Genomic DNA, 23,415 nt, shown 5'->3' with positions numbered 1-23,415 from the left:
GCCTGGTAAAACTCGTGGCCTAGTTAAGTCGATACGACCATTGCAATTGACCCTGCTGAATGTTTCTAGAAAGATCCTGTCACTGATAGTGCTAAACAGAATAGAGAGAGCGGTGGACAACTTCACCGGACCGTTCCAACCGTTCCAAAGCTGGCAGGAGCTGTGCCGACCTAGTTTGGGCACAGAGCATGCTCATATATGTAGTAATGAAGAAGGAGTTTGAATGGAACAAAGTGAGTATCGACATGTCAGCTGCCTTCAATACCATCCGCAGAGGTACAACAATCAGACTACTAGAAGCTGCAGGATGCTCCAGAGACGACCTGAGGCTTGTACAATACCTCATGGCTAACACCACTCTAGTAGTCAGAGTGTGTTCTACTGACTCAGAGATGTTCTCTTTCAACATAGGAGCCTCCCAAGGAGACAGCACAGCTGGTAAATTGTTTACCCTCAATCTAGCTGGAGCTGTAGTGCACATAAGAGCAGTCCTCCCCTCAAGACCCAACCCTCCGATAGCCGATAACCACATGCCTCTTGAGTCCGGCTATTCAGACGATTTAGAGGAGATTGGTGAAGATATGGAGGAGTTACAGGATATCTTTCAGATCTCCAAGAATATTCTCAGTTAATGGAGTCTCTTTGTCAATGACACAAAGACAAAGTTTACCAGAGTGTATTTAGAAGAAGTTGGTGCCTGTGACGAGTGGGATAATGAACTAAGAAGAAAAGAGGAGTGGAGAAACGAGACGCTTCTTGGTACTAAGCTTGGATCAGAGCAGGATGTTACTAATAGCATAAATAAAGCTAACTCTGCCTTCTGGTCATTTGACAAGCTGTGGTGCCAGGGATCAGAGAGGAGTCAGATAACTGAGAAGAGAAAGATCAAACTCTACGACTCACTAGTAGTATCAGTGCTCCTGTACAACTGCTGCTGCTGGGCCGTACCTCAGCATGTTCTAGAGTCTGTAGATGTTCTTCAGAGGAAGCACCTCAAGCGCATCCTACACATATATTGGCCTAGCTCAATATCTAACAAGGCCCTCTACGCTCGTACCCAGACCAGGCCCCTTTCCGAGAGAGTGGAAAAGGCACGGTGGACAATGCTAGGTCATGTTCTACGCAGTGACAACGACACACCTGCCTACCAGTCTCTGTTATTTGCTACACTAGGATGTCAAACACTAAAGGGACGAGTGGGTAGACACAGGACTAATTTGTATGGTATTATTGTGAAAAAGGACCTATTTAAGAGACAAATTTATTTTAAAAATGAAGATGATTTTACCAACTTAGTGAACTTAGCAAGAGATAGAGTAGGATGGAGGAGTTTATTTACTTTGAGACATATTGGACGAATGAGTCTTCGTAAGCGTAAATAGGCCAGCACTTTGCTGAGCCTCTTTAGGTGCTCTTTTGTTTATAGATGTTATTATATTATATAACTGGCTAAATGGCTCTTTAGATTATGAGAGCATCTATGTTTTGAAACAGAACTTCGATCTGGTTGTTTCACTTTCACACACCCCAATAGGTTCTTTACCTGCTTTAAGACTTCAGGGACTTCATTTTCAATATCTTCCGGGCTATCAATTACATTTAGATATTTCTTTGAATCCTGATTATTTTTTATTTCATTCAACGATCTATGCACAAGTTCCTCATCGTCACAACTTTTCAAATTGCTTGGACCTAGTGATCTAGTTAACTCTAGCATTACCGCAATGTGGGAAATAAAGGCAAAAGAATACTTCCCTGTCACATTTGCATGGACATAATTAGTAGACAGCTTTCCTTATATTTTTGGAATAGATTGAATAGTTTCCGATGACAAGATTGGTTTCACTCTAGCTATTGGGCATGGCTGATGCACAGTATTCTGCACCACATCATCTGTACTCTTTGTTCCATTCTGACATTCCGGGGTAGGTAAAATACTCATCATCCGACGACGTCTTTTCTTAGATTTTAGTCTTAATACCCGCTCCATGGATCGCACAATTGATAACGTAGGACACCTGGATTTTTTTCCTCCGAAAATATTGTATATATTCTGTAGGCAAGCTTCCTCTAAAGAACACCCAAGTCTGAATAAAACCCGTTGAATTGCTTTGGCCTTGATAATCTGGCCAGGTACCATGTCGTTACACTTCCACAATTCAATTTCAAAATTTGTCCTGACCGTGCATCTATCTTTAATCGTTTCGGCATCGAGCGCCTTTCTTCCGGATTTCTCCTTACAAAGTTTGTTTTTCAGCGTGGAAGTGCCATCTTCTGTGGCGAATCTTGTAGAAAGTTTGTTTAAAACAGTCTCTTTCTTCGCAATCACAGGCTTATCACCTTTTCCATCGTGTACTGGCAGTCTAATTGTACTCAGAGAACTTGTTGGAGGAGTATTTCTAGAGTTCAATTTGTCCCGATTTCCCTGCTGATTCTCATTCTTGATTGCAGTTCCACCTTCAATGAGTCGTGTAGACAACTTGTTAAGTGCTGTTTCCTTCTTTGAATTTAACACTTTCTTGCTGCTGTTTATCTTATTAACATCAACTGGTCGTCCAATTGTGAATTTAGAATTGTCTACTGTGGGAGTTCTCGTGGTTAAATTATCAGTGTTAGCCCGCAAATGCTCCTTCTTCTTCAGACCCGTCGATGAAGATTTATCCATAATCGTAAATTTGCTTTGCACCGTCGGTTTCTTAATCTTTGGAATCCTAAAAGTAGGGACAGCTCTCCTCTTGAATGAGTTGCTTGTTATTATCGCAGTAGTGATAACATCAGCAGATGATTCGTCTTCAGAATCATATTGAGTTCTAGGTTTTGATGAATCAGCAGCCCTTTTTGAAGTGTTGACAACAACTGATACGTCCTCAGTAGATGGTTCGGGTACAGGGATTACAGCTGGAGGAAGCTCCGGAGTATCAATACCTGATGATGTGTCCTCAGTAGATGGTTCGGGTTCAGGGATTACAGCTACAGGAACCCTTCAAGCGAATGAGCGACTCTCCTGATGCCTTCGCTAAATTGCAACGTAAACATCTGTCGTATGTGAGACTTTCCATAACCCTTCCGCACTTACACCGCCAAGCCATATTCTTTTTTCGTATTATATGAATGATTATATTAGTAAATTATACAATTATGTGTATATATAGATACAAGGTGTTTTTTTTGTAGAGTTATCAAATCAGTTACAACTACAGAAAACAATTGCAAGAGCGAGGTACTACTAGTACTAAAGGTCAACACTCATAATTGAGTTTAATTTGGGTAATTATGTTAAAATTTGAACCGATTAGTCAGCCAAAATCTGATTTTTAATTTATGTTAAAAAAGTTAAAGTAATTAATGTTAAATTCCAAAATCTCGATCTTAGAATTTAACTTTTTTAACGTGGACCCCCCCTCGACACACTTGTGTAGTACCTATAATTGTGGCGCTATGATATTGATGTTAGCTGTAACCCTCGTCCCTCATTATACTGAGGGTGGTTGAATTAATCCCTCCACATCAGTCCCAAATATATGTCAACTTAACATTTAAAAAGATTCGAAAATGTTATTATTATTGTTACTATTTAATTAGAATATTTGATGAAATTTAGGACGTGCTATTCAATCTACCTGTCCCATTTCTTCTGGGTTCGCACATTTCCGCCGAATGTATGTTTTATCCTCATGTTTTAACCGTATATGGGCATGCCGCTCGTCCCTGAAAGAAATATTATATTCAAGAATTGGAGGGGGATAATCACACACACATTTTCAAATATGAGATGTTTTAAAAAATACTGCGCTAAAACTGGAGCAAATTTAAAGGACGGGACTAACAGGTTTGAGTCGTGGGAGACGATATCAGTGGGGCGGGATGTAGCTTTGAACACGTCATTGTACATCTGATTACCAACCTTGTACAGCAACTGAAAACAGTTTACATTAACACTTCTGTTCTACTTATCATAGTACATTCTGTGATTAAATTTATTGAAAATCAGCAATTGGTGTCTTGATATCTGCTTATTTTCAATCATATAGCCTGAAGCAGCTAAAAAGCGAACGTACGAGTAATTCAGCAGTAACAGGATTGTCGAGATCCAAGGACCTGATCCTAGAGTTGTGAACTCCTAACTTTCTGTGGGCCCCCGAACAGTGAATACACACTAGCACACCTAGATTCACTGCAAACCACGTCGGGTCTGAAAAGGCAGGGAGAGTTGAAGTAATACTACTGCAGTAAGAGCATGCAATGTTATCATAATTTAGTTCCAATGATGACTTGACTATGACTATTAGTGATCATTCTTTGGAGGTTTGGTATATTAATTAATAAAGTACCCATTAAGTCTAAAAATAACCTAATCTTCAGAATTACTAACTATCTCCTAGTCAAAATTAAACATGTTTCCCGAGTAATAATTAAAAAATGATTAATCAATTGATCGAAGAAGAAATTTAGTTATAAAACAATACATAGAACTCGCTTTGTTACCTGGTTTGCCGCAATCCACACAACGATCGTTCCCAGTCGTCGTTTTAATCTTGTGGATTATCTTTTTAACGAACTCCCTCAGCTTGTGCTCGTCACTGTTGAGGTCTACTGATGCGTGTGCGTTCAGATCACCTACCTTTGGGGTTAAAGATAGTTTCTAGATGGCTGTATTGGATGTTTAGGATATTTGAATATGGGCAATGGGAGCACGATTAAATGTGCTCTCTCTATAACAGCTAAGGTCAGATGTTGTTGCCACGTGAAAGATAGTGAAGTCGTCATCAAAAAGTGGAAAATATAACATAGACGTCAGAATTTTTCTGGAGGTAAATGAATCCCAAAAACTCCATTCTCGATTCGGTTAAGTCGGAGGAATGGCATGAGCTTGACACAAATCCTGTTTTATTCGTAATTATTGAAAACAAACCAAAAGATTACCTCGGACTTAATGCTCTGGTCGATATTATTTCTGATAACTGTAGTCCATTTACTCATGGCAGTTTCGCTGGGTGCCTCAAAATGGTATGTTCTGTCATCTGAGATGAGAACAAATAATTTTAAAACCCATAAAATCATAGTTATAACTTTTGATTTGTTTGGAGAGGCGAATCATACACAGTTTAGGCTCTTGAAATCTTCGAATTAAAAATCATCTTGAGAGAACCTCCTGAATAGAAATAAGTTAGGCTCATATTTAGGTAGAAACAAAACAGACTTAAAAACAAGAATCCCAAAAAATTTTGTATGTATGGAAAAAAATCTTTTATTATAATTTATATAAAATTTAACGGGACACCAATCATAATAAAACATAAATACTGACAAAAATTACGGAAGGCAAATAAATTACACAACAAAAATAACTAAACTTATCATCTTATAACTTTTATTCTATTAATCCCCAAAATATTAGTTCTGAATATAGAAATTAATCGATGCTCTTCTCTATCAAGTTCTATTGCTGGACATTTCTTGACAAATGCAACTTTAAAATTAATAAGACTCATGGATTCCGGGTGTTCATTAAAGCAATGCTGCGATAAAGCTGATTTAGTATAAGACTTATCAGTATCTAATTTAAATTTACTCCTGTGCCCATTAAAACGTTGTCTCACTTCAGTGGTTGTCTGACCAAAATAGGTGCTCTCTCCTAAATTACTACCTGTACAAATACTACACTGGGCAACATATATTACATTTTTGTCTCTACAGCTCAAACTCATGTCCAGGATAACTTCTTTTCCATTGACCATTACTTTCTTTCCACTCTCAAATAATAGGGGACAAGTTCCACATTTCTTACCACCACATGATTGAGAGGATGCTGTACGAAATTGGTGTTGGGCAAACCCTCGGCTAAGAGATCTATTCTTTATGACATAGTCATTAATTGCCTCGTGTTTTTTCAGGGCAAAGATAATTCGTACATCACCTATCAATCTCTCTATATCCTCTTTCATGTCATGTACTACGGATTTAAGACTTTTCACCTCTTTGAAGTACTTTGTCGTGAACACCAAGGAACTTGTACTCTTTTCCTTCTTAGGGGCTATTCTGTGTGCTGCACTAGCATTTCTCAAGGCTCTTTCTACTGCTAAAGGCTCCAATTCGTCCAATTTGTCTGCGTTGTGCCCACATCTAGAAAGGTCGGTCTTCAGATCTTCCAAGTCTTTGAGGCTGGTGTGTTCCTGAGAGTTCCTTTTGATGACTCTAAGCAGTTGGCTGAATGCCACCGAATCAAATACTTGGGGAGGGTGGAAGCTAGTAGTGTTCAAATACTGTCTAGCGTCAGTCTTCTTCCTATAGAGTGAGTACTGGATCTGGCCTTCTTCATCTAGGTACAGTTGGACATCAAGATAGTTCACAGTTGTATCAATCTGGGCGTCAGCAAACTGTATTCCGAAAGGTGCAGCTAGTCTGTTCAGCTCCTTGACGAAGTTGTTAAACTGCCGTTCTGTACCTCTCCATCTGCCCAGGATATCATCAATAAACCGTTTCCATAATCTAACCAGACCCCATATACTCCATTCCCTTAACTTTATAACTTGAGCGTTTTAAAGTTGGTAATGAGATCTTGTAAGGCGTGTCACACAGACATGTAACCTTACATACCAAGAGTCACGATGCAATATAATAACCTCGGTACAAACCAGACTCTGATATAAAACCTAAGAACTCACGTGAAATTAGATGGAAGCAATTCTTCTTTCCGTCCACCGCAGAGCTCGGCGTTTCTTTAACTTGACAGGTTAACAGGTAGAGATTAGCTGTCGGGGGTGTCGTCTGAGGGTGGTGTTTAAGAAGCGTTAACTTATGTTTTCGTTTAAGTGAGCCTAGTTGAGTGAGTAATCATGACCTAGTAAGGTGATTTTTACGATTTTTGATTTGGGGCAGTGACTTAGTGACGTAATCAGATTAGGAGGTTACCTGGTTATGAGCTATTGTAAAGTGGAAGTTCTCGATCTTACAGAATCTTTTTTGCCACCGATGAATACTGAAAAAGAAGGCGAATAAGTCACAGTACAAGCTGACGATTGTACGTGAATTTAGTAATTTGTGAACGGCTCCGGCTCGACACGGTAAAATGTCGCCGCGCGCTACGCGAAATCAGAAATTTTAATTTATTTATTTGGGAACTGAATTCGAATATCTCACCCTTCAGTGCGTTTGTTTAGATTTCCAGATATGTTAATACCAAAACTGGCGTCACCGGCTTGTGTCAAACTAAATTCTTCTTTCTGAAACATGAAGTAACTTTTATTCGAGTAAATTTTTCGAAATCGTAAACATTTCGAAAAATTTTCTTTATCGCAAAATCAATGCGCAAAATTTACATTCGTGGTCGACCAGATTTTTAAATTAATTTCTGAATACCTATCCAAACTGATTTTCCCGCCTGCGAAACCAACAAAGCAGACACTGCTGTTAATTCATCGAATTGAGAAGTGAACGTTTATTTTCACACTGCTCCGACCCATCAGTTTCTGTTATCTGTACACAGATTAAAACACGTGCAAAACTCTGTCACGTGTCAAACACCTTGAATTGACTCCCCGATAAAGCGCCCTACCCGCTAATGTTACCACCACTATGTGGTGCATTGTGTGTAACAATATCATTGTGTGTGCTTACAGGGTTATTGTACCGCCACTTACTGGTGTATTGAAGCGTAGTTACACACACACACACACACAAATACACGCACTTACACTATAATACACTTTGTCGAGAAGCAGATCTACAAAATATATAATATTTGTGACGTTTTGTGATGTTTTAATCTATCACATGCTCCGTGTGTGAGGTGCCACCTGTTAAATGTTTCCGGTCCCGCCTGCTTATTGGTCAATTAATTACGTGGGTAATTAATTAACTAATTAACCAATTAAAAGCTCGTTACGGACCTGTCTCTGATCTGGGGCAGTGCTGAGTGTCTCTGGTTTTGGGGGTTTCAACTTGTCTCTGATAGCTTGTAGTTCTACCCTGTCTTTCTCTTGGTTCGCTTGTAACTGTGACATTAGATATTTAACATTTGATATCTTTACAATGACAAGACGAAAAAAACAGAACAATTTGGTTTAGGTAATTGATATCGATATTCAAAAATACGTGTCTATATTATAGCAAATATATAGCAAATACACACACTATGTAATTAGACACGTACAACGTGTTACAACCTTCAAATGCGGCTGTGTAGTGTGTAGTGTGTACAGTGTAACAACACCGTATTATACTGTACTGACCTGTTAAAGTCTCGTAAGAGTTAAAACTTATAATCGCTGGAAAAAAACTATGTAATTTACTTACATTTGCTAGTTCGGTTCGGAGGTTAACCATGTAGGAGTTCAGATTGTTGAGGCAGCTTTTACCTTTGTCAAAATATCTGTAACATTAAGTTGGTTAAATATAACATTAATTTTATGTAATGTTAACAACTTAACCAGCCAAAAACCCACCCTCAGCCTGTTGAAATACCTAATAATGTTAAATAAAGTCAGTATGAAAGATGCCAACTTGTAAACCTGGCTATTTGCCAGAGTCACCAGATTACTATGAGTATTGCTGAAAGCACAGTGTAAGGCCTACACGGACCGCCTCTAACTAGCCAATCCCTGTTTACATGCCGTGTAGCAGGGGACTAGAAAGAGCTAAACTAGTAAACTACTATATCATAACAACAAGCCGGGGAGGAATGGAATGTGGTTTTATTATTATTTTAACTGGAGAAGAAGGGATGCTTTTATAGCTTACAGCTGGTTAAGCTCACTTATCAACATGTTTTAAAATACAACCCCATAATATTAGGCAAGGTCAGGAGGCCTCGAAGTGAAGGATATCATTGACTTATATTACATTTATATAATTATAAACTGCATGGACCCTAGCACAGGTAGATATGCATAACAAATAAAGCAGAGAAAGATCCTGAATATTTGGAAACCTTGAAACAATATTCTAACTATTATATGCGGGAACTTACGAGACTTCCTCGTCGTACAGAGTGATAAGTTGCGTTACAAAGTCAGCTCCCGTTTTGGACGAGATCTCGTTAAACTTTATCATAAAATCACAGACGTCGTGTTTTGCTTTGCGTTTACTCTCACTAATGTCCTCAAACTGAGAAGTGTTGTTGTTAAAGTAAAGGTCAGCATCGCTTATCATGATACAAAATAGACACTACACAATATATTGTAGGTAAATGTTGGCTGCTCTATATTTGTGACCTAGAAATCAGCGAGACACACCCCTCTAAGAGCCAAATTAATGGAACAGAAATGAATTGAACTATCTTGAAATGTTATGACTATAAATATTGTAACTAGAAAGTGAAATACCGGGTCAGAGCCATCAATATGTGCATCAGTCGTCAGAAGTGCTTTAGACTTCTTATTCCTGGGAAGGTTATATTATTAAATCACAATACTGGGCGTACTTTTCCCCTCTAATTCGCACAGTAGTGCCTTTACGCAAGATAATCGCACAAAACTTGCTCTTTAGTAAGATTGTTGCTTGAATGTTGTACAAGACACAAAGAATCGTATTTAACAAGTGCTGATTTTGTACAAATTCCACACACATACACACACTAAATCGCACGTGAATAATAATCAAAATGGGGGTGTGTTTGCTATTGCACACTGATGGTGTCAGGTGACAGGATGGCTTGCTATTGTACAGTTGTACAAATGATCACACATCCACCAAGAGTGATATTGATCACACTGAGTGATATTAATCACACTGAGTGATATTGATCACACTGAGTGACATTGATCACACTGAGTGACATTGATCACACTGAGTGACATTGATCACACTGAGTGATATTCACCACTGATAAGTGTGTAGAAGAAGGTACATGCACCGTACAAAAACAGAAGTATTATTACATCGTTACAAGGTTCATGCGCTGATAACACAGGAATTGTTTTACTTCAAGATAGCTTCATTCCAAGATCGTGACACAAAGTTGTAACTTATTTCACCTCAAAGTCCCAGTAATTCGAACTATCCTGTCCATTATAGATTCGCACAGCTACAATAACCGCATTGTTATTGAGATGTCACAATATTTACCAGGGGTAAAGTAGAGGTAACACGAGTAATATTGTCACTGTAACACCCGTGCAATATGGTGGTGTGCGAGGTAAAACCACTACACACCCGTACAATATGGTAGTGTGCGAGGTTAAACCACTACACACCCGTACAATATGGTGGTGTGCGAGGTAAAACCACTACACACCCGTACAATATGGTGGTGTGCGAGGTAAAACCACTTCGCACCCGTACAATATGGTGGTGTGCGAGGTAAAACCACTACACACCCGTACAATATGGTGGTGTGCGAGGTAAAACCACTACACACCCGTACAATATGGTGGTGTGCGAGGTAAAACCACTACACACCCGTACAATATGGTGGTGTGCGAGGTAAAACCACTACACACCCGTACAATATGGTGGTGTGCGAGGTAAAACCACTTCACACCCGTACAATATGGTGGTGTGCGAGGTAAAACCACTACACACCCGTACAATATGGTGGTGTGCGAGGTAAAACCACTACACACCCGTAAAATATGGTGGTGTGCGAGGTATAACCACTACACACCCGTACAATATGGTGGTGTGCGAGGTAAAACCACTACAAGTCTTGCAGCAGGAGTGCAGCTTCGAAACATGATATACGCAGTGTACACTAGGAGATAAGGTTTTGCTGACAGAAAGTCAGAACTGTAATGTAGTGGTGTGTGTGTGTGTGTGTGTGTGTGTGTGTGTGTGTGTGGGTGTGTGTGTGTGTGTGTGTGTGTGTGTGTGTGTGTGTGTGTGTGTGTGTGTGTGTGTGTGTGTGTGTGTGTGTGTGTGTGTGTGTGTGTGTGTGTGTGTGTGTGTGTGTGTGTGTGTGTGTGTGTGTGTGTGTGTGTGTGTGATGATAATAATAAGAGTGAGTCTTGTACGAGTTCTCAGTGCATACAGTGATGTTTGACTTATTCGTGTGTAGAGATTAGTGGGTGTAATTAATTAAGATTAATTATTAGAGTAACTGTATCAGAATCTGTTTTAGTGTCAACTGTTGTTGAACACTGTAGTTGAGTAATGCGGTGCACTGTGAACTTTAGTATTATGTAACTGAGTATGGTGTTGTTCGCCAATTTTTGAGATTAAAGATACGTACACATACATTAATGTATTATAACACGTGACTTTATCCAGTGCAGGACTTCCTCTTCTGCGCGTCAAGTATAAAATTATAATTAGAGGTATCATCTTACTATATATAAAGCGAGACGATATATATATATATATATATATATCTGTGCCATTTTACTGACACCACGGCATCAACTTTAACGCGACTTTCCGCAAAAACCGTAAAAGATATACAACTGGAACTTTTTTGGCTGGGTCAAATGCTTTAATGGCCTTCAAATCAGCATGAAAAAATAAAAAATTGGCCAAGGAATAATGATTTTAGAGCCTAAAATTTGGACCCCCAAGTGGTGTCAAAAACGCCAATTAAATAGGTAATAATTATTTTAGTATTTTGAGTCTTGACACCGTTTAGGGTTATATTATACGGGTTCCTGCTAGTGAGTAGAAATTATAAAGTACATAAAAACTTTGAATCGCTTGTTCCTGCCACGTAGGATATATTTAGATTGTGGTGGGTTAGGCTGGCATGCCAATAAACCTTATCCAATTTCAGCAAAGTAACAGTTCTTGGACGGTTTCCAGTGTTTAGTATTCTAGGAACCAAATATGTTAACCAGGTATTTATTCATATGATTCACATATTTATGTAATTAAAACAAAACAGAAATAAGATCTGAGACATCACATACAAACACATTAGCTTCCTACGATAATGATTCCAATTAAATTACGAAAATATTTTCCTCGGTTCCCAAAACCATATTGTACCGTCCGAATGGGCACATTCCACAGCAAATAATTAGAGGTAGAATGAGGCCACCACCGACTGGCAAGATAGTTCAGTCCCTATAAAATGCACTGTACTAGAGCTGTACATAATACTGCATAATATTACAGAAATATGTGTGGTATACAAGATAACAGGGGGTTAGGTTTTGGGAGGGACGTGTTGTAGCATCATGGCACGTGACTAAACTCTCTTCCAAAACATAACCCTCTGTTGTTTGGACACGTGGTTAACTCGCATTTTCTTGCTTTTTCACGCTCATTGGGCATTGCTCAACCATTTCAAATATGACAAAGTTGATGTCACTAAAATAAACTTGTACTTAACTCATTACTTTTGAACACTATCATAACTTATATAATATAATAACTTATATATAAGTTATATAAGTTATATAAGTTATATAAGTTATGAAGTATATATATTATACTCCACATAGCCAGCTTATTGTTATCTCCCAACATGTACTTACTTTTACCCGACTGTATTATTAATATCACATGATATGGATACGCTGATACGTCTAACCAGTAATTTAAATAAACATGATAACACTCTGATATCATTAAATCCCACATTATATTACATATGTTTCTATAATCTCCATTATAACACTATGTTGGCTAGTTTAAGATCTACACCATGTACCAAGAGAGAGAGATATACTTTATCTAGTTTACAAATCGTCAACATCATTATCACTTTTCTCTCACCTTACATTTTACACTGTGAAGCCGCCAATCCAGTCTTACTACTGATTTATATACCAGATGATATATACACAAGAGTATTACACTGCTAAGATGACAGATATAAGTCAAACGCGTAGAATACTATCCCAACCATATATATAGGGTATACTACAGTAATTACAGTTCAATCTGACGTTTTTAGGACGTTGATACAAGTATTAAGTTAGAGATAATAAAGACTGTACCTTACAGGTATGCGTATTAAAACTCTGCATACCTTAATACCTAATACAAAATATAATAGGATAAATATAAGTAACACACATACCAACAGCCTAGCAGGCCTGTAAATGTACAGTTGTACATGCTGAGTGAGGCTGTGTAAAATTGGAGGGTCAAATTTCAAATAATCAACTGTATTATATGACTGTATAATAAGTGTTGTGATATATACTGGCTTTTACTAAAGCACAAGGTCTAAATACACAGGAGTGTATACTGTATAGGGTGACTGGCGCTGTAGAATTAGTGGTCTCGTCACAGTGTGAACTTGATGACGTGTGTGAGTTGTTGATAAAAGTTTGAGGAAAAAGAAACACACATATTGTATACCTCAGTAAAGATCTACCTGTTGAAATTTCGGATAATTTCAAAGGTGATCTTCCGTTTTTGCCACGGTCGGGTTTTATAACACCAAAAGACCAAGTCTGTGATTGCTAACAACGTTGGTCTGACATAGCAGTTAGCAAAGTTGCATATTAACATATTAACATATTATGCAGTCTATCTACAAGCCCGTAAAGAAGGAGGAGTCAGCTGTGGAAGCAGCACAAAATGGGTACTGGGTCCTGCTCTTGATTACACGCAATTATCATTACCAAGCCATACAAGGTAAACACGCACTAGTACTATGTTGTGATCCTGACATAGTAACATAACTGGTTACTTAGTTACCTAACTGGTTACTTGGTAACCTTAGTGGTTACTTAGTGACCATAGTGGTTATTAGGTAACCCAAACGTAATTATCATTACCAAGCCATACAAGGTAAACACGCACTAGTACTATGTTGTGATCCTGACATAGTAACATAACTGGTTACTTAGTTACCTAACTGGTTACTTGGTAACCTTAGTGGTTACTCAGTGACCATAGGGGTTGTTAGGTAACCCAAACGTAATTATCATTACCAAGCCATACAAGGTAAACACGCACTAGTACTATGTTGTGATCCTGACATAGTAACATAACTGGTTACTTAGTTACCTAACTGGTTACTTGGTAACCTTAGTGGTTACTTAGTGACCATAGTGGTTATTAGGTTACCTATAAGTAATTATCATTACTAAGCCATACAAGGTAAACACGCAAAGTACTATGTTGTGATCCTAGAACGTTGTGTATGTAAATTGTTAAGTGTACCCAAGTGTGTAATAATTTGGTGGAGCGTACACAGCACCTCCACAAAGTGCCCACAATAGCGTACTTGTCTACCCCATGAAATTGAAACCATTCGACTCAACGCTGGTATTAAAAAGAAGATAGTCTGACTTGGTACATTGACAAAGAATTACTGGTACCACACAGATCATGGGTAGTGTGTAACTTTCCACCGCGGCTATCTCTTTGTTAAATTGAGTAGGTCAGTAGAAAGTACCTATATCGTTTCCAACATGCTCAATCTGTCTTTTTTAGGGTTTTAGGCGGATGTTAAAATCCTGAATTTTTGTTTCGCAGCAAGATCAAATATCGTAATGTTGGCCGTTGGGGTATTAGGTCTGCAGGACGGCTGCTTTCTTTTGACGTGGAATAATAACAATATCTTAGAGTATTATTTAGAGCAGACCTCTAAATTCTAACATAGAATTATTTTCTACCTAATCAGCCACTCGTTAGTGACTTGTTAGTGGCTTGTTAGTGGCTTTAATGTATCTGACATTTATGGTGTGTTCGCTAAAACCTATTAGAGCTTTTAACGATTCGTTTTACTTAATGTCACTGTGCTCAACATATGATATTGTAAATGTTCAGCAGGCTAAGAAGAGAGATGGGGAGGAAGGCCAGGGGGGGGGGGGGGGGGGGGGGCGGGGGGGGGGGGGGAACATCAGGGTAACAAACTGTTATATGCTATGTCACCGGAGAAGAGAATACGGGAGACACAAACATGATTTATAAAGGAGTATAATACAAGAAACATAGCACATACAAGTAACATTCCAATCAACCATAACCCGGGGACGTCTCAAGAGATACCCCAGGATCATCAGGGACCATTACCAACACATTCAGGATACAGTGAAATAGGGGATATGATGAGATAAATCTAGAGCTGCGCGAACCACATGACAAGACACGTGTTGTTATGACAACACACGTGTTTTTAACACAATACATATCACGTGATTGTACCACCAGATCAGTGTTAGATCAGATACACTTACTGGCTGGATAACACGTGACTACCGACATACCATTGGGAGCTAGTGGAACGCTTCAACCTGTGTGGAGATATTACCTGTGTAGATTCTAACACGTGCAGTATTACTACGCGCACGTGCATTATTCTTACACGCACGTGCAGCGTGTGTAATAGTGTGTGCACTGTGCACCTTAAATTTTAAAACGTGCCAAAAAAGGTCTCTATGGGCACAAAAATTACAACTATAATTCATATATATGATAAACAAAATAAATTGTAGCATTATTTACTTTTAGTACTTAAAATATTAAAGCAGAGAAAAGTATAATTTGTGTGCTACGTATAATTATGCTAATTATGATAATTATTATAATTATGCCACTAAATGAAAGGACCACAGAAATGTAAATGCGACTTAAAGAAGGGTAAGGTTTTTGTCTTAAGCTTCGGAGACTTGGAGCCTTTCTAATCAACACAATATCGAGCATAGCACGTAGTTTTAAAAGTAGATAGAAGATAAACAGAGTGGGCCAAAATCAACACAACATTAGCATCGGCTAGGTTGTACTCTTAGCTCGGTCTGAATAGCATCAAAGCTAAAACTACCCTCATTCCATACTAAAATGTTGCATTAATACTGGCCCAGTCTGAAGTCTGAACCAATGGTCGATACCCAGCTGTTTCCTGAGAGCTAGAGACAGCCATAACATATTTTCCCCCAAAAAAGCTGCTCATCATGTGGTAAAGAAAAGTAAATGTTGGTTTAAAGAAAGAGCACTGAATGCTAATTTAGAATGTTAAGACTGACATAAAGGTTATACCATTGCGAACTTGCGGAGCGTTTCAACCTGGCACACGAATATTTCAAGTTACTCACGAGTATAATATGGTAACTAGGTCACAGCTGGTTACTGTGCAACCTAACTGGTTACTTAGTAACCTAACTGGTTACTTAGTAACCTACACGTAGTTAAAGGTAACTAAGTTACAGGTAACTAAGTTACAAGAAACAAGTGGTATATTACACAGGCGAGATGCAACAAGGGTACATGAACGACACACAAACACTAACACATGTGTGAAGGGAATGTTTGTGAGTGTTTGTGAAAGACAAGCAAGTATAGTGCGTTCAGATAACGGTGTACTCTTCAATCAACCTTAATAAAAATACATTTAAAAACGTTAATATTGGCAATATCAGACGCCACTGCTGTATATCTGACAATACTACAGGAACTATTATTATGACGCTGTTATGTGCTGTGGATATATCTAAGCTTCAAGGTTTCAGAATATTATGAAATATGAATTAAGGAATTACTGATGTTTTAGCCCAGTCGGTGACTTGGGGATAGATCCGTAGTTATGGTGCCTGAAGTTGTAGCAATAAGTTGTTCATGTAAGCCTCAAATCAGGGTAAAAACCACCCTTGTTATCGAGAGTAGTGCTTTTTTAAACTGGCTAGTTGGTTAGACTGGCCAGGTGCCAGTAAAGTAAGCTTAAGTGCCTAGTGGGTGGTCCGTTCAAAACCCAATCTGAGAATGTTTCTATTTTTAGTATTTATGGTCAACACAGTTATTTTAACAAAAAAGTGGTCATTGGTCAACAAAGCTTTACTTGAGCATGCTGAGGAAAACATCATCTCTACACTATCGAACAGTTAATGGTTATATGATTGAGAACGTGAACAATAATAATAATAATGTGACACACCGTACTTCTGACCACATTCCTCACAAAATGTTAACTTTATAACTAAATTTGCTAAATGGTAATGTGATTATTGAGCCTACATTTGACAGACAATAAACTGTAATTATGAGGTTTCATATTTCAACGTTATTCAGTTATTGTCAGTTTCATTTGAATTGGCCTATCTTTCTCGACTGTCAAAAGAACAAGAACGACTTCAGTTACCGTTTTAACTCAAATTGGGCACTTAAAATAACAGTCAGTACTTACATGACAGCATCGTAATTTTTCCACGTCTTCTCGAACGACTCTCTCAAATCCTGCAAAAATAGATGATAAGCTAATTTAATGGTTTTAATAGAAAAGTTTCTTCGCGCAACTTACAAACCTAAATCATCCCTAGAATTCAACTTCACTAAATAATCCTACTTAAGCTATTTGACAGGAACAAATTATTATTGTACAATGTACAATGTACAATGTACCGTTTAAATAGAGAAGTTGTACAACCGCGGGATTGTCTCAGCCCTACAGTCATGGTATAGTGTGATGATGTACTACAGTTACTTGCAGAGCAAGCAGTACCTTGCACATCATGATATATTATTATTGTAACTCCTGAATAATTCTGTAACAAGATGTACTGCATTATGATGTTATTGTGTTATACAGTACCTTCGGTGTGTCAATTTGGAGTGGTGTGACAATACTGTTGAAACATATTGTGTCGTATTATCATATAACAACATGTAGTGGAGTAATGGTGGTGTCACGTGTGGTGTCACGTGTGATCTCACGTGTAGTGAGGGTGTGGCTTATCAGCACGCTTGAAGTTGTAACCCTAGCTAAGTTTGGTGCGAATCTGCTTAGTTTATACTTCACTAATGGGAGAGTTAAACGTAACGGCCAGAATTAAAGACATTACGCAACCTGCGCGCAGGTTAACAATAAATAAGACTAATTTAATGTGGACTTGTTAAGTTACCCCAATTTGACATTGGAAGGACTTTATGTGTAGAAACTATCATTAGAAGTGTAACAAAATGTGGCCCAGAAATAACTGAACATATACTTAAATTGTACATTTTACCACGAAAAGACTCAGCAGAATTTCTCATGACTTAATCTTAAACACGAAGTACACACCAGGTTAACTTGTATGTAATAGTATTTAAAATGACGATTTCAGAATTTGCTAGAAGAAAGATGGTCAAAAGCAACCAATCTGAGTGCAAAGCATAATTGGGTGTGTCATATAAACCCGCTTATAACGTAAGTTTAATGTGAACTTGTTTAAATTTATACTTTATTAATGGGAGAGTTAAACGTAGCAGCCCAGAATAACATATATATATATATATATATATAATATAGTCAGGGTAGCTTAAAATATAATAAATACCTTTACCCTAAGTAAAGACAACTGAGAAGTCTATTATAATCTAATTTGAATTACGATTTGACTGTCTGATAAATTGCAACAAGCAAGTAAAAACTGCGAAATCAGCATGGTCAGATTACTAAGTAACCAGTAAGGTTACTAAGTAACCAGCTGTAACCTAGTTACCTTCTGAGCGCCCAGCTCAATAAATGTTTTCAGAGGTCCTATTAGGGATTCGTTGATGGATTTTATCTGAAATTTGAGATCAGTTAGGAAAATACTCTGTTATCGACTGATTATAACGTTTAGAAATCAATAATCTGTGTCAATAGAAGTGTTTATAAAGCAATAACAAATCGTAGTACTAATAATTGATAGTACAATTCGAATATTAAAAGTGTTACAGTACCTTTATTTTCATCAGAGACGATACATCTTTGAACAGCAGTGACACTTTGATCAATGCGTTACCTGAAACAATTTAAAAGTTAATTGTACAGCCACTTGTTTTTAAAAAAAATTATACTTTTGTGGCAAGGAAAAACGCGAATTCACATTGTACACACAGTAAAAAATTTGAGTTATTTTTGTTTTGCTTGTTGAGCGTAATGCACAACATCACTTCATAATATATAGTGCTTGTGTGCAGCAAACATCCTTCAAGTACAAACGTACAGATCGCTTAGGAAGCTGAATACCTGAATACTCCATAAGATATAAAATTAGTATATTATTATGTCATGCTATATATTGGTAAATGTACTATTCGTCATGGCTCCCTTCCAATGATATCACTAAAAACATTGTACTTAAAACATTTATTGATATCTATGTATATTACGAGCGGGCTGGTTGATGCAGAAAATTATCATCGACAAAATATAATTACTACTAGAATATTAGGATTTCACTAATTTGGCATATTGTAAAATACTGCTACTAGTACTAGTTTAAGAAAGTACATCTACATTTCCAATGATTTCCGATGCAATAATATTATGTTCATATTATAATGTTGACAGGCTTCAAGACATTGGAGCTTATAAAGATAACTACAGTAAATAGTTGTTATTTGTGCTGCAACACTGCAGCTACTACCAGACTTACCGATAGTGGGATGTTGGGAGCCTGTCTTGAGAGAGTTGGTACCCATGTTCTCCAGGTGGTCCGCGAAACATTTGTCAGCCTCAATGTATGTGTTGGCAGCTTTTAGCATGTCAGTCAGAGCACCCAGTGTCTCTTTCATGTGCTTACGATCATTTTTCAGTGTCTGAAGAGATGTTAAATTGAGTACTATTATCATTAACAGCACTACATATTATTACCAATATTAGTACCCCATAAGTACCAACTCGCCCTTTCCACCCGGGGGAGTGTGTACAATTTTTAGTCAGTGAAACTGAAGACAAGTTCTACTCAACACACAGACACTAATCCAACTACTCACAGAGTCGATATCCTGTATAGTCTGCTTATAAATGCTGGCTTTCTGTCCAAATGCGTGACCATCACCATCCTTTAGCTCCTTTCTCAGCTCCGCCTGGAAGGCTATGATACCTTTCCGGTTAGCCAGATCCTGAGACCCCTTGTGCATCTCTTCTTCCTTCTTCTGTCTCACACTCTCTCCAGTATTTACATGTTTCTTCGGCTATAGATATTAAAATATGATACTAAATGTCATGTTGATATTTAAATGTATGTTTTCTTCGCTTGGTTGGGTCGTGGTCTAAATTATGTATATTTTCACTATAATATTGTCTGGTCATTTAAAATTTCAGATTGAGTATGTAGTATATTATCATGTTCATACATACATTATTATATATATTATGGTGTTGAATATAATCTTAAGGTGTTGTGTATAATTACGGAACTAAAAACAAATGTGCAATATGTTATAATATGGCAAACTATACTTTTCAAAAATCAAAAGAAATAAATCTTCATTACTCTGTGGAACATTTAAAGCAACAATTTCCAATTAATAAATAATTAATAAAACGTTAATTAATTAAATAACTAGTTCTAACAACAATATGATATAGGTGATTCGAAAGAGTGAAAGGGAGCAATTTAAATCTTGATAGGTACCGTACCCTAGACGACTACATTAGAGACAACGACAGAAGCAAATTTTAATCTTTATGATTAAGTAATTGTTAATGAAAACACAATTATGTTACTGAACCTAAAGTGACATAATATAATAACTAAATAGCTTATAAATTGATCAAGTACCCCGTACGTTTTAACATAATAATATACAATCAATAGGCAGCTTTATAAACTGGAATACATTAGTAACCACATTTCAATATCATTAATATCGCATCACTTTAAATCCGTTTTTAAAGTCTGCTCGTCAAATCTGTCATTTCACAGTAGGTCAGTAGCAACAAAATCTTATCATCGATTATGCACGAGTTAATAAATTCCATACTTGTTGAGGTAAAAGTGCTTGCAACTGTTCTGCTATCATGGCAAAGGGTGTGGCAAAATATTCAAGCGCTATTCGAGCCAGCTCACCCATAAATATGGGATAAAAATGTGTGAGAAGAGCCAGAGATAAGGTAAAGAGACACAGTCCAGCTGTAAATACAAGGAAGAAGGGTAACTCTTTCTTGGGGTAAACTGATACATCGTGGTAAAGAGGTAAAAGTTCTCTATCAGTCTCCTCTGTCCCACTGGTATAAGGGTGGAATAACTTACCTTTCTCTAACGGAAAGGGGATAAGCTTGAAAGTGTCTTTCCAGAAGCATTCCAGGAATTTTATAGAACCAGGCACTTCCTTCCAGTGCGCAGCGTGGTAGAATGAGTAAGCTACTGCCTCTGAGTCCCCCCTTTTTAGCAAATGCTCTGGAGGCAGAATGATCGGCTTTTCTTCCAAAAGATACTGAGGAACGTGGGGGTTAAACTCGACTGCTCTCTGAAGAGCTTCCACTGCGTCAAACTGATGTGTAGTCAGACCCTTCTTAACGGTCACATCAGCAAAGAACTTCTCACAGACTGGACGGATTTTGAGGAGTGCAGCGCTGTAGCAGATAACAGCTGATTTGGGCAGGGTCAGATCGTCGTATCTGGTGAGTAGAGCCTGGACGTCGTTGTACGCTTTTTGTGCGAGTAGTGCCTCTATGAGGTTCTCATGGATGTGAAGCACGCTCATAAGAGGGAATTCTTTGATAAGTTCACGTGTTATTTTGATGCATTCTTTGAGCTTTCCCATCTTTCTCAGACACATGGCGACCCTTCTTCTTGCATAAACGCAGATATTAATATCTCTGCGATGAAGACTGTTTGCCTTGACATCGTGCGAGGGAACTGACACAAACTTCCTGATGTTATTATCAGCTATTTTCAGAGCCTGTCTGAAGAACTTATCAGCTTCTGGGACTGTAGACGCACACTCCTCAGCCAGCAAAACGTATGCGGAGGCACAGTTAGAATTACCATTAACTGCCTGCAATGCTAGTTGAATGCGTTTCTCTGTGTCTACAGATCTCCAGGCTAGTGCCATCATCTCGTCTCCTTTGTCTCCAGCTCCTGCTACATCCGGACAGAAGAACATCTGTTGGTCCTGTGCTGTAAGGTTCATGTCGTAGTGGCTTAGTGGACTGTTACCTGTCACCTGAGGAATATAACGGTTTTTAACAAATGAATTGGATTGAGTTATACAGTTTTTAAAACACGAATAAATATTCAAATTTAATTTAGATATTTATAAAATTATATTTTTTATGAGTTGCAGGATGCTTCCTATTGATAATATATCAATAACATCGTTTATTGTCAATATGAATAAATAAATATCATATCCATTATTATATTGGTATGATGATACCAGCACTTTACATGGAATAATCTAGATAAATTTATAATAAACAAGATCAGACAGATATAATCAGAATTCATGGGCTCAGCTACTGGTGAGGAGGTGATTATCTTCAAATTTGGAAGAACATTTCAACTAACCTGCATGAACTTGAAGTATTCACATCCCCTGATGAGGTTCATGGGGTTTCTCCAAACTTTACATTCACTCTGTGCTGGCTTCTCAGGCAGATCTATACCACCGATAAAAGGAGCCACATAGGTCAGTGCCAGCTGCTCTATCAGCGAATTACCGTGCTTGTGAAAATACCTGCACGTGGTGGGGTATATAAGTTCAGGGTGTTCGAGGGAAGACAATCAATGAAATATTGAACTCATAATTTGCCTATAATTTGTTCTCATATGTAGCTGATTATTGATAATGATGATTTATTTGGTATCTTACCACCACTCAAAGATAAGGATAATCCCAGAGATAACAGATGATGTTCCTGTCAGAGCAACGTAAAATTTCGGGGTCAGACTATTCATGAAGAACCCCAGCTGATCTAAATTTTCATGAAGTCGCAATGGAGCTCTGAAAATAAAAGAAATTATTTACATTCATCAAGTACTGACTGATCACCGATTTTTGAGATTTACCACAGTATTTGGCAGGTTACCAGGCTAGTTGTTAAAGGTAATAACTATTTAGTATGGGTAGGTAGTTATGTTCATCTAAACAATCTTCTAAAAATTATATAATAGAGTAAAATATAATATTATTTATTATACTTCACTAACTGTAAATAATTTCTCGTACAATTAATGAAGGTATCATGACATATAAAACCAAATTGCTATTTAGCATTTCTTGTTTGCTTACCTCAGAAACCAGATGAGAAACATAATGAGAAGGAACCAGAGCATAAGAAGGTAAGTCCATGACCAGCTTACCCAGAAGCTGAGGGAGTCTAGTGTGTCCGACACTACTCCCTTGTTCCCTGTCATTGCATTCTTATACCTACATTGAGTTATGTTAGTGATACTGATCTTATTAAGTTACAATAGAAGATTGATAATAATTATTAGATACTAAAAAATTAGACATTACCACGACCATTGAGTTTTAATTGTGCCACAAATAGCCAATATAAAAAAATTACAACTTCTTAAAAACTTCTCAACAATCAATGGCTTCAGGCTTCTGAAAGGAGTTACAATGTATTATATTTTGGAGATCTTCAGCAGAGTAAATGAGTAATGCACAATTTTGTACAAACGTGTTTATAATTACACAAAACAATTATAATGAATTATTGTTTATAAATTAATCAAAACAGGTTATAAAAATGATTATAAATCCTTTAACCACCCACTTACAGCAGAGGTCAAGATAATTGTTACTTGGCAGAATTTAAAAAAGAATAATACTATCTTGACCCAAACTGCATAAGCTCTTCTCATAAAAAAGGTATACAAACAAAAAGTT

General features: G+C 37.6%; 2 protein-coding genes across 13 annotated transcripts in view; both read right to left on the bottom strand.

Annotated features, from left to right (window-relative positions):
- Positions 1-19,769, bottom strand: part of LOC134823761 (arf-GAP with SH3 domain, ANK repeat and PH domain-containing protein 1-like) — a 70,792-nt gene extending 51,023 nt beyond the window's left edge. For 4 of the 12 annotated variants that reach the window (XM_063835306.1, XM_063835302.1, XM_063835303.1 and 1 more), the window contains exons 1-19: positions 19,564-19,769; positions 19,224-19,386; positions 18,526-18,587; positions 18,303-18,368; positions 17,006-17,055; positions 15,865-15,891; positions 15,066-15,122; positions 9,324-9,381; positions 8,969-9,105; positions 8,296-8,371; positions 7,890-7,994; positions 7,141-7,223; positions 6,913-6,979; positions 6,666-6,768; positions 4,924-5,021; positions 4,486-4,621; positions 4,059-4,192; positions 3,828-3,916; positions 3,621-3,708 (exon numbers count right to left, since the gene is read on the bottom strand). In XM_063835306.1, the coding sequence (XP_063691376.1) occupies positions 3,621-3,708; positions 3,828-3,916; positions 4,059-4,192; positions 4,486-4,621; positions 4,924-5,021; positions 6,666-6,768; positions 6,913-6,979; positions 7,141-7,223; positions 7,890-7,994; positions 8,296-8,371; positions 8,969-9,105; positions 9,324-9,381; positions 15,066-15,122; positions 15,865-15,891; positions 17,006-17,055; positions 18,303-18,368; positions 18,526-18,587; positions 19,224-19,386; positions 19,564-19,710 (1,746 nt within the window). In that variant the 5' untranslated portion in view covers positions 19,711-19,769. The remainder of the gene's footprint in view (positions 1-3,620; positions 3,709-3,827; positions 3,917-4,058; positions 4,193-4,485; positions 4,622-4,923; positions 5,022-6,665; positions 6,769-6,912; positions 6,980-7,140; positions 7,224-7,889; positions 7,995-8,295; positions 8,372-8,968; positions 9,106-9,323; positions 9,382-15,065; positions 15,123-15,864; positions 15,892-17,005; positions 17,056-18,302; positions 18,369-18,525; positions 18,588-19,223; positions 19,387-19,563) is intronic. The other 8 variants (XM_063835312.1, XM_063835309.1, XM_063835311.1 and 5 more) reach the window with 4 other exon arrangements.
- Positions 19,770-19,861: 92 nt separating this feature from the next.
- LOC134823762 (protein ST7 homolog) lies at positions 19,862-22,987 on the bottom strand. The gene is made up of 4 exons (XM_063835315.1): positions 22,810-22,987; positions 22,390-22,521; positions 22,086-22,254; positions 19,862-21,741 (listed from the first exon to the last, which is right to left on the bottom strand). Exons 1-4 carry the CDS (start codon positions 22,932-22,934, stop codon positions 20,530-20,532), a joined length of 1,638 nt encoding a protein of 545 aa, XP_063691385.1. The 5' UTR covers positions 22,935-22,987; the 3' UTR covers positions 19,862-20,529.
- Between the last annotated feature and the right edge of the window lie 428 nt (positions 22,988-23,415).

This window comes from Bolinopsis microptera, chromosome 11 (genome assembly GCF_026151205.1).
Source record: "Bolinopsis microptera isolate Bmic1 chromosome 11, MBARI_Bmic_1.0, whole genome shotgun sequence".
NCBI lineage: Eukaryota > Metazoa > Ctenophora > Tentaculata > Lobata > Bolinopsidae > Bolinopsis > Bolinopsis microptera.
This window is presented reverse-complemented; position numbering and strand designations above follow the sequence as displayed.

Coding starts and splice junctions, on each gene's coding strand:
- LOC134823762 (XM_063835315.1), bottom strand. CDS start 22,934: ATGACAGGGAACAAGGGAGTAGTGTCGGACACACTAGACTCCCTCAGC. Junction 22,522..22,809: donor TTTCTCATCTGGTTTCTGAG/GTAAGCAAACAA, acceptor TTTTATTTTCAG/AGCTCCATTGCGACTTCATG. Junction 21,742..22,085: donor AATACTTCAAGTTCATGCAG/GTTAGTTGAAAT, acceptor TATATTCCTCAG/GTGACAGGTAACAGTCCACT.